The sequence below is a fragment of the Gallinula chloropus genome (genome assembly GCF_964237585.1).
Source record: "Gallinula chloropus genome assembly, chromosome: 21".
NCBI lineage: Eukaryota > Metazoa > Chordata > Aves > Gruiformes > Rallidae > Gallinula > Gallinula chloropus.
The window spans coordinates 5525386-5541575 of record NC_140106.1 but is presented as its reverse complement, the minus strand read 5'-3'; the positions used below and the strand labels follow the sequence as shown (position 1 = coordinate 5541575).

Genomic DNA, 16190 nt, shown 5'->3' with positions numbered 1-16190 from the left:
AAGTGATCACAGGAGAACTGTAAAACAGGGGAAGAAAAACCAAGTGTGCTCACCTCTTGCACAAACGAAACAAAAGCCTACATTTACAGCTGATGAGGAGTGATTCCTTTTGGAATGGTTACTACAGATGAGAATGTGGGATGACACAAACAAGCTTCCTGCAGCAATACAGCCATCTCCTGAGTGATAGGCAATGGGGCATCTGAAACATCTCACCATGCGACCTGTTCAATATATAAAATGCAGAGAAATGCACCATGTCACCCTGGAGTCAGGATATGGGAGAAGTCACCACAGAGAGATGCAAGGCTGGTTTTTATCCCAATCAGAGTACTACATTTAAAAGAAACATTTACATCTTTAAAGGTAACTCTTCACTTTTTACTTTAAAGCTCAGCTAGGAAAAAGCACATGGTTTTAACCATTCCAGAATCGACTTGTTTTGCTTCATTATTCTGGTTCATTTCTAAAAGGGTTCTTTATCTCTTGAAATATCCTCGTTCCAAAGGCCACTATCAACATTCCTTGGCCTTGCACTAACCCTTGGCTCCCATTAAACCCAGCCACAGAACACGATTCAAGTGCTGTGGATCCAGCAGGCTCAGGGTCTTAGCTGGCTCCCCACCCACGACAGACTTAAGTTGGCAACTTCATTAAGAAGGAAGCCCTTATTCCTTGCCGTGCAAGGAACGCAGGGGAGAGCTCTATGCACCGGTACTGGGATGATGCATTTGCGTTTCCTCCTGCTGTTCCAAGCCAGCTGTTCTCACCTTTGCTTGCTTTATGAATGTCCTTATCCATGGAGCAGGCAGTGCAGCAATGCTGCGGGCAGCGGAACCCTCTGGACTCAAACAGGGCCGTGGCAAACTTGCGAACACAGGCCTCGTGATAGAATTTACCGCAGGCGCTGACGGAACACCGCTTCACGTCCTTCCCAGGGAGCTTGCAGGAAAAGCACGTGTGTTCTCCTGGGGAAGGAAGGGATAAGGAAGTCTGGCTGTGAGGGCAAATTCTTTCAGGTACAGGTGGTGTTAAAAAGCATTCTGAAGCACACAGAGCTACAGAATCAGTCACAGAATCACAGGGGTGGGAAGGGACCTCCAGAGCCCATGGGGTCCAACCCCCTGCCAAAGCAGGGTCCCTGGGACAGGGCACACAGGGCGGTGTCCAGACGGGGCTGGAATCTCTCCAGAGGAGGAGACTCCACAACCCCCTGGGCAGCCTGTCCCAGGGCTCCCTCACCCTCACTGGGAAGAAGTTCTTCCCCAGATTGGTGCAGAACTCCCTGTGCTCCAGCTTGAGCCCATCACCCCTTGTCCTGTCCCCACAGACACTGAGAAGGGGCTGCCCATGTCCCCCTGTGTCCCACACTTGAGATATTTATAAACATTAGCAAGGTCCCCCCTTAGTCTTCTTTTCTCCAGGCTGAACAGCCCCAGCTCACTCAGCCTTTCCTCACAGGGGAGATGCTCCAGGCCCTTCAGCATCTCTGTCCCTCCTCTGGACTCTCTCCAGGAGATCCCTGGCTGTTTGATCCCAGGGAGCCCAGAACTGGACACAACACTCCAGTGGGGCCTGAGCAGGGCAGAGCAGAGGGGGAGGATCCTCTCCTGTCACCTGCTGCCCACACTCCTCCTGATGCCCCCCAGGATCCCATTGTCTCTCTCAGCCCCCAGGGCACACTGCTGGCTCATGGCCACCCTGTCATCTACCAGGCCACCCAGGTCCTTCTCAGCATTGCTCCTCTCCAACAGCTCACCCCCAGCCTGTACTGATACAAGCAGTTATTCCTTCCCAGGTGCAAGACTCTACACTTACTTTCATTAAACCTCATTTTATTAAACCCACACTGTTTTGAGAATAAAGCTCCTTCCCTCCAACACGTAAGCTGGTTACTATAATCCTAATTGCTGTTCACATCAGAGTCCCTCGTTCTCAGGAGATCCCTAAGCAGTTTATTACTGTTATTTTTTTTAAATCAGGCATTTATTTGCCAAGTGGAAAATGAAGATCTGGCCCCTGAGGTTAAAAAAGTAATAGAATAACCCACTCCCAACACCTAGAAACTACTGTTCCAGCTTGCTCTGACCAGACTGCAGGAAATCCCTCCCCGTTTTCAGCCCTGGAAACACACTCACCATTTTTACACTCGGTGCAGATGAACTTCTCCTCAGGCACTGACTTCAGGCCAAGACACTCCAGGTGAAAGACGCTGCAACACTCACCCTCACAAGACACCAGGGACTCACCAGAGCTCTCGCAGATCTTAAACAAGCAGACAGCTAGTCAGAGAACAGAGGGTATCCCACATACTTATATGCAAACGACTACCAGATATTAATGAAGAATAGAAACTGGCTGATACCTCTTCAGAGCTGAGATCAGGTAGGAGAACTGGCCTACATCCCACAGCAGATTTGGTAAAGTCTCTGGGCTGAAGACAATCCCAGCACCTCCTACATTTTGCTCTCCTAACAGCATGAGACTGGGCAGTGATAGGAGAGACACTACAGGAGCTGCCTGGTCTCTTTTCTCATGCACCTGCGGAGCAAGACCAGCTTGTCCCCTTACTATTGACCAGGAAACTGGCTGAAGATTCCAGGATTTTCTCCCCAAAATATGGGGAAAGTCTCCCTCCACCATATCCTGAAAGGCCATCTGGAATCTTCTAACAAGGCAGAAAATAGCATCTACTTCTTCACCTTGTGCTAGTAGGTATAGACTAGATACCACTGTCTAGCTTTTGAGCTCTTCAATGTGCAGGAAGGCTAGGAATCATTTCCACAGCATAAAAACTCTCCAAAAGCCTTGATTGTTTTGTCCAAGTTACCAAATTATGAGATATGGTTAATACAAAGTAGCATAATTTGAAGAGTCTGTCAAGCTCAGACTAACAGAAATGGATGACACACCTTCACCATTCATTTCTTTATGGCACCATCATTTACCTGACAAACTGTGTCTTTTTTACTTGTTCCAGTTCCTCTCCTGGATAAGCTCGAGTCTACTGACTGCACATCAGAAGCATCAGCGTCGGCAGTAGCTGATGGGCTGTCTGAACGCTTTCCAAAACTACCCTACAAAGAGGAAAAATCCAAGGCACTCAAACAAGACACATCCAAAGGACAGCAGCATTGTGAACAAACATTTACAGCCATTGAAAGACCTTTCAATACGCCAAGAGATACAAAGGTCCTTGAGAGTTGCTGGACTCCATCAGAATGACACAAGAGGTGCTACCTTCCTGATGTTATCTTTTACCTGTGCAAGGAGAATCACAGAATCACCAGGTTGGAAAAGACCTTTAAGATCATCAGGTCCAACCGTTCCTGTCCTGTGCTGAACCAGATCCCGGAGCACCTCATCTGCCCTTTTTTAAACACACCAAGGGCCTGTTCCACAGCCTCACAACTCTGCCAGGGAAGAACTTCCCCCTCACATCTGCTCTGCCCCTGCCCTGGCACAGCTTGAGCCCAGTGCCCCTTGTCCCATCTCCTGTCCCCTGGCTGCAGAGACCATCGCCCACCTCTCTGCACCCTCCTGGCAGGGCAGGGGAGGTGGGGAGAAGGTCTCCCCTCAGCCTCCTCTTCTCCAGGCTGAACACCCCCAGCTCCCTCAGCTGCTCCTCAGAGGATTTGCCCTCCAGCCCCTTCCCCAGCCTGGTTGCCCTTCTTTGGACTCACTCCAGGACCTCAATGTCCTTCTGATGCTGAGGAGCCCAGAACTGGACCCAGCACTCGAGGTGCAGCCTCCCCAGTGCCCAGTCCAGGGGCACAATCCCCTCCCCAGACCTACTGGCCACACTGTTTCTGACACAAGCCAGGATGCCCTTGGCTTTCCTGGCCCCTGGGCACACTGCTGGCTCATGTTCAACCTGCAGTCACCCAACACCCCCAGCTCCTTCTCTGCCTGACAGCTCTCCTGCCAGTCTCCCCAGCCTGTAGTGCTGCAGGGGGTTGTTCTGTCCCATGCGCAGGACTCTGCACTTGCCATGTTAAACTTCATCCCGTTGGTCTCAGCCCATCGGTCCTGTCTGTTCAGATTCCTCTGAAGAGATTCCCTACCCTCAGGCAGAGGGTACCATAAAGATAGCCAACTTACTTCTTCCACACACCTTACACCAAGATACAGCAGCATTCCCAATTCCCAAAGAATTTAACACGCTTCCAAAGAGCAAACCAATGTCATCCAACCCAATGTTTTGCCAGACCAAATAAAAAAGGAGGAAAATTTGTAAAGAAAGGCTGTATCTTTTTTTTTTAAACATCAATACAACATGAGGGAACTAGAAAGAGAAAGACTTGGCTTGATTTTTGAGACAGTAAGAGGTGAAATTTGTAGAAAACACAGCATTCAATTTACAAATATGGGACTGGAAAATCGTCTATACTGAGTCTGAAGGAACAAGTCCCCATGAGAAACATTATGCCTTTACCTGTAGATCATTGAGTCCTCTTGAATCAGAGTCAGAAGTGTCTCTGTAAGCTGAGCTCGTCAGTTCTACGTCCGTTGAGGCACGACTCCTTTTCTTTAAAGGTTTACAAGAATCTGAAATCTCGCTGGCACCTTAATGCAACACACTAAAATTAGTTTTAATGTATTTTCTTACCTTTCTGCTTAAAATTAGTAAAGGAAAAGGAAAAAAAGATGAGATAGCATGAAACTGTACTTTATTTTCTAGCCTTAATTATTTTAATATGTGCTTATTTCTCCCTGAAAAGCTAATTAGTTGAAATTCACCTTAGGAAAAAATATTTTGACAAACTGGTAAACTTGACATCATGGAGAACGCTACTAAATCATCTGTCCCAGGACAAACCCTTAGGAGTTTATCTCTTCATCCTTCATCTTTAGCATACAGCTAAGCAAAGACTTTTAAGACATGCAGGAGGACTTATATTATGTGCTGAGAGCGTATTAACACTCTTTCCAACTAGCAATTCACAAACACCATCCAAAAACCAAACCCCAAAACCCCCCCAGAAAGCCCTCACAGGAGAAATTCAGATCAGCACCTATCGTGTACATCACCAAAATGAATTAAGGCCTCTGCTGTCTGCACAGAACAAACCCCACTGCTGAGATGTGATGCACCAGGGTGAACTATGTTTACTCTCGTCTGTGACTCACCTTTCTGCAATCCTGTCTTCACTGCTGCCAGTGGAACCATTTCAACCTGTTTGAATAGGAAAACCCACAGTTAAAACCAGAGGAATTTCTCTCCCTAGTATTAAAAAGAAAACATGTAAGTTTAAGCGATTAGCATCTCTGAACTCAGATGTAGTCTGTCATCCCCTTCTCAGTGCGAGCCTTCTTGTCCTGCTGGATTTAATCCTAGCTGCCTATGCTGAGACAAGGCAGCCAGATGTTCACTAGCAAGGTCCTTTTTCCAATCATTCCCTCAGGGCATGAAGATGACAGGGAAGCTTTATCCATATCCAGCTGGCAGGAGTGGGCTTCGTTTTGGCAGACAACCCTGAAGCTTTGGGAAAACCCCACACCTCCGCAAGCACAAGTTCCCCTCAACAGGCACAACAGGTTAGCAAGAGGCTTCATGCGCGGCGGTTTCTAAGGTGCTTCCACCAAGCATGCACTGGAGAGCTCCTGGGGAAGAGACTTCCTCCCTGTATAGAGCGCTGCAAGGCGCCCAGCCATGGCGAGAGGGACGTGGCGCTCGGCGCTGCAGAGCTCTATACAGCTGGAAACTCACGGCCAGTTTACAGTCCTGCACAAGGGCTTCGAGTTCTCCATCCTACAGCAGGAGGGTGAGCTTAGCAACTGCTCTGCCAACGCACACGTAACACGTGAGGACTTGGCAACCACATCAGAGTTACAGAAGAAAGCTGTTTGCCTAAAATCCTGGGTTTTAAGGTTAAGAATTACAAGTTATTCCTTTACAATGTGGTTTACAATAGGCATGTAGAAAGACATTTAGTAAATATTTAAGGATTATTCTCTAATTTTTTTAAAAAATATTTTATTTTGTTGTACAATAGGTAAAAACATACAATAGAAGGATTTGTATAGGATACATTTCGTAATACAAATATAAAATCTAAACAATCACTTTTATTTCTCCACTAGTCACTGTAACAGTAGCATTAACATTTTGTTTTTCCCATTAATTGTACTCGTTTCCAGTTATCATTTTTATACCAACTTGTTGCAGACTAACGTGGGAATCAGGTGCAAGAAAACTTAACTTTGGGTAACAAATATTGTTGCATGATCGTAAAAAGTTAGTAAGATTGGTGGGTTTTTTAATATAACTTAATACATTCAAGGTTATGCTCATTACAGTGCATCTGTGTTTAATTTTTAGTCCCATACTTTTCCTGAGAAAAGCACTTTTAATGTTCATAGTCTTAGCTAGATAATATAAGCAAGCAAAGCTAACTGGGATCCATGAAGTTCATATTGTTGGTTCTTATGCCTTCGTTAAATTAAGAAACATTTACAAACAGAAAAGAACTCATTTGAAACTAGGGAGGGCTGCAACACCTTGTGACAAGAGGCTTATGGGACTATGTCAGGTATCTTGTGCCCAACATTTAAGTTGTTGTGAAGTTTCAGCAAGAAACTTTCTAGTTAAGAGCTTTCCCCTGCCCAAGATGTAAATGCCATGGTATCAAAGGACAACATGGGGAAAATAAAAAGGCAGGAAAAGCAATGCCAACTGGGTCCACTTTCAGTCTCTGAAGTGAATGAAGTGCAAAACAAAGTGTAAAGGGCAAAGAATAAATTAAAATAAAGAGATAAAAGCAATTTTTTCCCCTTCCCATATAAATCTTTAGCCTGACTGTCCCTTTTTAAAAATTCTCACTGGTAAAAACTATACTATGAAGCGTTTTTCTTATATAAAATTCTCAGGTTTCATGCAGAGGGGCCCTTGGAGAGAGAAAAATCAACCGTGTAAGGAAAAGAACCAACAACTTTCAGAAACTTGTTAAAAAGGTGTATTCAGTTTTTAATATTAACATCCATCCACTGCACTTCCCTACTCATTTCCATGTGGAATATTTTATATTTTTTTGTTTTTTAAAGCAACAACATTTGTGTCTCTGACATCCAGATTAAAGGAATGCCCTGTACATGTTAGATCTATTTAAGGAAGAGGTCAGGAAAAAAAAAAGGTAAAGCCCAGAAGATCTGTTTTGCTGATGTCTGCCAACATAAAAGTCTGACTATTCATCTTTAAAGTGAAATCATTCTTAAAGTCCATTTTCAAAAGTGGTCAGATTAATCAGTCTAACTTCATTTGAAAAACAAAACCTCAATACAAACCAGCAGCTAAATCAAAAGAGTGAAAGGAAGGAACCTGGTTGCAATTCCATCAGGTAGAACTTACTGAAACAAAATCATTTTTGCTCATAACAGAAATCTCAAACATGGCAGGTTCATTAGAGGAGTCTTGCATCATTGAGTTCCCATTTTCCATAGCCTGACTGATACTGTGAAGATGCCAGTAGCAGAGTCACAGCAATGGTATTGACAAGGGGATTTCATGAAGGATAGTCCAAAACGAAACCCGATGGGGGAAAAAATGGAGAAAAATAAAAAGGCACCAATATAAGCCACAACATTTATGAATACAATATATTTTAACTCTCTACATGGAGGAAGCCAACCTGCTCCTTTTTGATCTTCTTCTTTGGCACAACTTCAGTGGATTTCTCAGACTCTGAGCGGGTTCGAATCGATCTTCTCTGTTGCTTCTTTTCTACAGAACCTGAAGAAGGAAAAAGGTTTCCATTACATGATTCCCAAAGGTTTCCATTACATGATTCCTTGAGATTTCTGAGGTACAGTGAGATGTTCAACACCAAACCAGATAAAGTAATGAAACCAAGACTTTTTTTCCTCTTTTCAATGTTTTATTTTTAAATGCAGTTCCAAGCTATTTGCCAACTGGTGCTGTGGTTGCAGACAACATGTTTGGATTCCAGAGATAGATCAGCTTCAGAAAAATGACACCAGTAACAGAGGGAAACAAAAAGCTGGAATCCAGTTTAGGGCAAACAAGTTTCCATAAGGCTCCTCTCAAGCCCAGTCTTTAATTTGGTTAATCTTTAAACCACATAGTCCATTCTTTGGTGTATCCAAAGGTATCCACCATCAACTCCTTGAACTAAAACAAGTTAGAGATTTAAGACACAAAATACAGCTTCAGAGTTTCCCTCCAAGCAGCAGTTCAGTGCTGCTGCTCTGTGGGGCACGATCTGCTCTCTGAACCAGCTAACAGGAGAGCTTCAAAGTGAGAAACTCCTTATAACACATCAACAGGGGGTCTGAACATGCAGGGAACCATTTGGAGAGGCAAAGAATAACTCAGCACAAACAGAAGCAGTGATCATGACGTGTTATTATCATTAAGAAAAGGGAAAACACTACCATGGAAAAAGAAACTCAGATTAATGAAGGTTATTAGGATGTTTCAAGAGATGGAGCTGCTTGGATTTTGGCAAAATCAGAAGACCTCCCTATGCTACAATCCCTCTGGAAAGGGCATATTGAGAAACATGGACACACCAGTTAACACCACGTACAACCTTTGAAGCCAAGTAGACAGAGCTGCACTGACAGAAAACGGCAATCTGAAGATTTGCCATCATCTGTCCTGAAGCAGTACTCGTTTTGCAGGTTTGGGTGTCTCACCTGAAGAAGACAGGGACGTAAAATACTTTGTATTCTTCCAAGTAAAAATGCAAACTCTTGGGACCAGGAATTAGCTTACTGTGCCAGAGATACCCACTGTCAGAAGGTGTAAACCTGAGCTCTCCTAGTTAGGAAATCACAAGAGAGCTAGGCAGGCTTTAACCAGATGCTAAGGAAAAGCCTTTTACAAGGACTCCAGGAAAAAAAGAATAAGAAGATTCATCTTGATACATCAGATGAGCATTTTCATCAAGGACACATGGCTCAGGAGTATCTCAGTAACCAAATTTCCCAGCTGAAAAAGTTGTTGTTTTCCAATAACTGTATTTCTGAGGGGGAAAAAAATGTTTTTTCTTCAAGGGATAAAAAAAAATCTTCTAGCTTATTAACTAGTTTATAATAGCAAGGAGCTATTAAAAATTCAGAAAGTAGTAATTGGGCTCAACATCCTTCATGTTGGCACACGTGGAACAATGAGCTGCATCGTGTGAAGCACACAACACTAAAGCTAAGGGCCATCTTTTATCACCTTTCTGTTCAGCCAAAAGTCTCTGGAAGCAGCTTAAAGTAAATCTGAACCAATGCAACCAAACAGTTCATTCAACCAGTGATGTGTTTTCTGCCTGTGCTGTCCCAGGGTAGCAAAGGAAAGGAGAGGCAAGTCCTGTAACAGAGGAGGAACTCCAGAATCAGCACATCTAGTACTGATCAATAGTATCAATAGTATCAATGCAATGGCACTTTGTCCTCTTCCCGCTCTCCAAGGATCCATGCATCACCTCCACAACGTTCCTATCCCATCTTCACACTTATTTTCATCCAGAGTTTCAGGATAGATTCCAGACCATCAATCTACCTCACTACTGGCCAGGGCAGGGCAGGTTAATCCCTTTTCAGCTCTATGTGGACACCAGAGGCACTCTGAATTCTCACAGTTGTTCTCTTCTTATCAGATTTCAAGTGATAGAATGATTTTTTTCCCCAGCATTATGGAATTCTGTGTATCTAAGTGCAGGTTATCAACAGGGACTCCCAGAGTCAGGCTGTACCATACTTTACCGTAAAGGTATTCTGAAGCTCCAGCGACCTTAAGTCTGAAAAAAGGACTTTGCAGTTATGTTCCGTGAGAGGGGACCGGTAATGGTCTGGAAATGGCTTTGAAAGTGACTGTTTGGAGTGTATACTGAAGTAAAGCTCATGCACTCTATAGGGTGTTATCAGGTGGAGTTTTACGTATCCAAAAAACCTAAGGAAATGAAAAAAGAGAGGCTCAGAATTCTCACCCCCCCTACGACTGAAGAGCCATTGGGAAGGTGAAGCCTTTAGTTCCTGAGAGAAACAAGACAGTGACCAGCTCTCCTGCTGTGAGGGAATTAAAGTAGAAACAGCTTGAAAAAACCTGACACAGGGACAGCAAGTAGAACTGGAAAGAAGAACCACTGTGGACAGCAGCAGATGAAACCCCCCGCACACCAGAACATCCAGAGTGCTCAGCCTGTATTGGGAAGTCCCCAAACACAGGCTGTAAACCAGCACATAGAGAATTGAGCCTACCTCATATCTAAAGGACAGAAAGCAAAGGGTCTTTGCAGAGAACAGTGATCCATATATGTTGATCATTGAGGCTTTTAACTTAGGATCTCATTGTGTTTGGAAAGGGAGAAATAACCAAGCAGGTGGGTTGTTAAGGCAGAAGTGACACTTGGCAACGTGATGAGATGTTTCCCCCCCAGAAGAAAAGGAGGGGGGGGTTAGCATGTGCACTGTAATCAGTCTTCTCTCTTTTTGTGCTTCCACACCACATCCTACCACAAGAGAAAAATCAATGTGTTCTGCTGCAACTTAAATTGACTTTTACATGCCCCATGCCAAACTATGTTTGAGCCCACACCAAGGATCACACTCACAGCAAAGCCACGCAACAGGGAGTGAGGATTTGACACGGCCTGTACAGAACCTGTGGCTGAAAACCAGAAGTCAGTCTAGGGTCTGAAGGAACTTGAAAAGCTCTTGGTTTAGGATGACTCAAAACTGCCTTTTTCAGGAACCTCCACCCTTCCACCAAAGGGGATCTGTCTCCTCCTGAGGAGGAGGAGGAGAGGACATATCACAGACAGATCTCTCGGGTGGGGAGAAGCTCAATCCCTTTGGCAGAATTCCCATTAGCTGTTTCTCAAAAACCAAAACATGAAAAAACCCCCTTGTTTTTCTGTTGCAAGTCTAAAAGCCACTCATCCAGTTTGTCTGTCTTGTTCTTTTATACTACTTCACTACAAACTCAGTTTCAAACAGTTTCAGGCTTTCCATTTTCAATCTCAAGATCCATTATGTGCTTCAGTGGTTCTTCTCCCTCAGACAGCATCCTTCAAAACTTAGTGCTTTACAACGGGGCCCCTAAAATCCCTTTAGAAGACAATAATTCTCTCACTTTGCTGATGGAATTAGTTGAAGTAGGTGTTTTGGTTTTCTATCCTTCACAAAAGTCATGCAGGAACTCAAGGACAAAGTCTACGAAAGCACTCATCCTGATTCACTTCCAGAGCCTCTTCCTTTGATCCCAGCATTGCGTTTTGGTGCCAAAAGCTGTCACAATACTCTGCTAACACACTTCCACTATGTTGTCTTCCAGAACAAGTTGCCATCTGCTCCCCACAAGGCACCCATCCTCCTAATATGTTGATTTAAACACAACAAGTTGCAGAGGCTAAAAGTTCAGAGGCCAAACCAGCTAACCCCACCCCAAAGACATCCTGTGTTCCTCACATTAGCCACGCTTGTTACAACCATTATGTCAACAGAACGATGTTAAATAATAATTTTTAACTAATGTTACAACCGGTTTGCTGTTTGATTTTGATTGCTAATGTGCAGAGAAGGACTCTGCAGCTTGGCCTACCTGTTGACCCAGAAGTTGTTTCAGGAGAGGACGCGCTTTGCACCGCTGCTTTTTCATTTCTCTGATTTGAGGAAGAATTAAGTTTCTCTTGTCCTTTGACGCTTATTTCTGTTTTGTTACCAACTCCCTTAAAAAGAGAAAGGAGAAAAGAGTCTCTTAACCTATTTACACGTGTGCTGTTGCTAACAGGCATGTTGATCCACCCCCAAAGCCTCACCCCAGAAACATTCAACACTCTTCAACGCAATAAACACGCGTGGTATCTACTACTGAGCTGCTCCCTCGCAGAACTTTCCATCCCTCTCAATCTCCCCTTACACACAAGGCAAAAAACCCACCCATATTCCAGTGACTTTTCTAAACATTACCTTCTCTCTAATGCTTAGGATGAAATAAATACCCTCCGGGCAGAGGCAGAAGAAGGAGGCAGAGAAATAGTCCTAAACCTTTTCCTTACACTGACTGTGAGAAGCTGCTGTGCACCTGAAGGAAGCTAGGAGGCAGAACTCATTTAAAAAACTTTGTTACACAAAAATGTAGTTATTACTCTTTTTTTTAGTACATTAACAGTTTTTTCACCTCATCTGTTCATCAGCAATCCACTGATTTGAAGATTTACAGACAATTCATGGATTATTTTGCTGGTGTTATACACCTTTGCTGTTTTGAAGGTTTTATGAGTAAAAATGTGACCACCTGTAGGGAGCTCCTCTGCCACCAGTCGGAATAACTGCCAGAGACTGCTGGGTGCACCGAAATGAAGAGTTCAGTGCACTAAAAGGTCTGTTGGCACATTGGTTTTGTTAGGTTTAATCTCTCCAGTGAAAGGAGCACGGACTGTGAAGGCCTGGTGGACATGGGTTTAAGCTCCACAGTTAAGACTTGAAATAACTGATAAAGAAAAGCAGAGGTGCTACACAGAGTACATACCTTAGTGGAATAAACAAACTGATCGATGAGTTTTCCATCCCCAGCAGCGTTCTGAAGGGCAAAAACCTGTTCAATTTTAACAACTGGAGACATGTTACATTTTTGAAGATCCAAGTTGTGCATGGTTATGGAAGCTGGCAAGGATTTTCTAGCTGCAGCTGTTTTCCAGGCGATTTTCACAGGAGGTGGCTCCTCTTCTTCCACACTGGACTGCCTCCGTTGGCTCTGCCTTCGCGCCTCGGCGTTTGAGGGCGACGCCGCTGCCACGTTGGCGTGTTCTGGCTGGGGGTTCAACGCTGGCTTCGGTCGCCGGTTCTTCTTGGTCTCTGATTTAGAAGTAGCAGTCTTTTTGGCTTTTGATAAAAGCTCCTCTGGCTCTTTGTCTATATAAATAAAGGTGTATTGTTCTATCCTTTCTTCCCGAGTCATTTTCAACGCTTTCTCAGCGTGGGCAATACCAATATCCCACTGAGCACGCTCCCTTTGTGGCCTCGGTTTGCGAATCTTAAGGAACAAAGACAAGCAGCTAATTACACTGAAGATTTTGCCACATAACAGCACTTCAAATGCAACTCTGAGGTTCTCTACATCTCTCAGGCAGCAGATTTACCTGTGCTTTCCATTTACAGGGTATTTTTTGAAAGGCTGACAGAGTACAAGCAGATACTCAAGCTGGATCATAAGACCATTGAACAATTTTTAAAAGTCTGCCCTGAGCTACAACTTCACTGAAGACAAAGGGGTAATTCTGTTGCAAGACAGAATTAATCCTAATTCACCTACTTTTTAAATCCTCCTTAGTTTTCTAGAAATGCTTTGTTTTCTTCCACATCAGTATTTTGATGAGCATAATTCTTGACTGAAGTAGCTCATCTATCTACAAAGCAAACAATTCCTTTCCAAGAAAATCATGGAAATGAACATATTCATTGGTATCAGGGGCTGGAACAGTGTCCTTTAAGAACTGTATTTGCCAAAGAACAAGTTCATAGCAAACACAGAGGCACTGTTTTTATTTCACATTCCACTACAGATATAAAATTATCTCCCAGGATGACTACTGGCATGAGGAACTGACAGAGTAGGGTCAGCTATCAGCCTGCTCATGTGAAACTCGTAAGAGTATGGAAACATTCTGGTTATCTTTGTGAGAAACCCTTCTGCCAGTGAAATGCAGACAACCCTCTACAGGGTAAAGAGCTGCAGAGCTTCAGAACTGCCCCACGAGAGTGTCACTTACACAGGCACTGCAGATAGAATTATAGAATGGTCTGGGTTGGAAGGGACCCCAGGGGTCCCAGAGCTCCAACCCCCTGCCACAGGCAGGGACACCAACCTCCAGGCCTGGAGCTACACAAGGGTGCCCAGGGCCCCATCCAACCTGGCCTTGGACACCCCCAGGGATGGGGCACCCACCCCCTCTCTGGGCAGCCCCTTCCAGCTCCTCACCACTCTCTCTTGTTATCTCTAGATAACCCTCCAGGTAATTTGTGTACATCATACCTTCTGTTTCTCAGAGTGGTTGCTGGCTTGCTTAGCAGCCTCTGCCAATAGCTGCTCATACTGTTTGTGTCCGTTGTACTCCCGGACCCGCTTCTCGTGCACCCAGGCCCTCTCTGGCTGGTTGCTGAAGAACTGAACGTGGTATTCTCGGGCACCTGAACACAGAAAGGTCTAGTCAGTGGTTTTACCAACATCACTTTGCTGGTTTAGCTTAGGCTCTCCTCTTCCACATCACTCAATTTCTGCAGGTGGAAATGCCTGGCTGAAGTTTAAAAATAAGATGGGCTTACACTTAGAACAGGTGGGATGGGCAGATAAATATACCCTGCCCATACTGAATGGTCTCTAGCTTATCAGGGTAAATACAATGACTTGAGAAGAGTGGGTGCATCTGTGCACAAGCTCATCTGCAGAGGTAAATTACTAAGCACTAGTTCTATATATTTCTTTTTTATCCTGTTTAGGATACACATAACCAACTCCTCCTGCAAAAGGAGTTCAAAGAGAAGATATTTTTACTACAGGAACAACTACAGACACTTGATATATTATGGCAAAGATCCTCCTCCCTTACCTCTCGTGTTAATTTTGGTATGAACATCAAGCTGTGGGTCACAGGAAACCATGCAAGGCCACCATGGGTATGTTCCCACCTTGGACCAAACCAGATCTCCAACCTGAAACTTTACATCATGGGTGAGTTGTGTTGGGAGAGAAGGCAAGAACTGCTGGACCTGCAAAGAAAAAGCAAGCTTAAAGTCACCAAACTGAGCACGGTATCCACAGGGAATAGTTACTTTTCTCTCAGGTATCCCTGATGTTTGATAACCTAACAGGAGATAAACATTTCTTACAAAGATGAGAGGAGTTACAATGACCCAAGACAGTCACTGACAAACAAAGACACCCAACAGCAACCTCTACCACCCCAAGAAATAGTTTCTGCTTCCTAAGTTGATTAAGAGAGTTGATTTGGGGATAAAATAAAGCAAGAAATACATTATGATGAGAGATGTTCTGATGCAGTAATGACTAATAGAGTTTCCAAGAGACAGAAACTGATTTATCTGACAAAGTAAAGGACCCATGTAATAATTAGTCCAAAAATAGTAACACAATAGAAGGTCAATTAGGGTATGTACTAACCGGGGCTTCCTCCAACGCTGTATCTTCTCTTGGTCTCTCTGATAGCATGCTAAGCCTCTCATTTGGTCTCTAGGAAATGGGGAACAATGAAGGAAGAGAAGGAAAACAAACACAAATAAGGTAAGGGGACAGCAAAATAAAAAGCATAATAACGAACCAGGCAGAAAAAATAACTCAGAGAGAAAGGCAACCATGAACCCAGAAAACAAGGGTATGGGGGCTCCTTATGCCCAGCTCCAAACATAGCAGCATCACAATCAAAACCCATCCTTTTGCCCCTGAGCTCTTTACCATCACACTTACGTAAAACAACGTTCTCCTGTAGCAGATGATGGAAGAACACACACTCAGGGACAGTAAACCCAAATAACTTTCCACCTAAATTACTATACATCTTCAAAGAAACAGAGTAGAACACATGAAGGATATCATATCCAGAGCAGCATGATGAGTTGCACTGTAGGCCAGTTATTTGCCTAAACTCTATTACAAAAATTGTTTTAAATACACAGTATGAAAGTTGTATAATCAATGTTGAATTGTATTTAGCTGACAAATGTATTTGGAGGATTAAAAGTCAACAATGTAAAACCTAGAGAGCATTTACAAGCCAGGCTGAGGCACAGGCAGTGTATTCTGTGGGAGTAGGACAGGGAAAGGTTTTGGCAGAAGAGGGATCACCACTCAGCAGATGTTAACACACAGTGAGCATGGTGATGCAGCAGGTGAGCAGGTAAGAGGTGGGCCATGAGCTCTCTAGAGAGACAGAGCCCTGACATTTTACCACAGCAGAGATGTCAGTAATCAAAGGACTCAAAAAGCAGCAAAAAGAGGAGCCAGACATGCAGCAAGTAACTAATAATGCTGTTAATCCAAGTTACACCTTGTCCATTTAAAACAAAGACCCCAGGTTAGTCAGTTAGCTTGGTGGAGCTGGGAAACAGGCGTGCACACATCATCCAGAACAATGCAGGTCAGTACTTAGAGCTGTCTGTAGAAAACGATCATTTAAGGCTGATCACATTAATATTTGCTGGCCAGAACCCATTCTCCCCAGTCC

At 44.0% G+C, this 16190-nt stretch overlaps 1 protein-coding gene across 1 annotated transcript in view; it reads right to left on the bottom strand.

Annotated features, from left to right (window-relative positions):
* The window catches only part of NSD3 (nuclear receptor binding SET domain protein 3), a 42434-nt gene that overhangs the window by 13697 nt on the left and 12547 nt on the right, over positions 1 to 16190 (bottom strand). Inside the window, exons 3-14 of the mRNA XM_084274028.1 lie at positions 15131 to 15199; positions 14559 to 14718; positions 13985 to 14139; positions 12482 to 12985; positions 11552 to 11678; positions 7629 to 7729; positions 5131 to 5176; positions 4436 to 4566; positions 2949 to 3077; positions 2139 to 2265; positions 771 to 968; positions 54 to 224 (exon numbers count right to left, since the gene is read on the bottom strand). Of these exons, the coding sequence (XP_084130154.1) occupies positions 54 to 224; positions 771 to 968; positions 2139 to 2265; positions 2949 to 3077; positions 4436 to 4566; positions 5131 to 5176; positions 7629 to 7729; positions 11552 to 11678; positions 12482 to 12985; positions 13985 to 14139; positions 14559 to 14718; positions 15131 to 15199 (1918 nt within the window). The remainder of the gene's footprint in view (positions 1 to 53; positions 225 to 770; positions 969 to 2138; positions 2266 to 2948; positions 3078 to 4435; positions 4567 to 5130; positions 5177 to 7628; positions 7730 to 11551; positions 11679 to 12481; positions 12986 to 13984; positions 14140 to 14558; positions 14719 to 15130; positions 15200 to 16190) is intronic.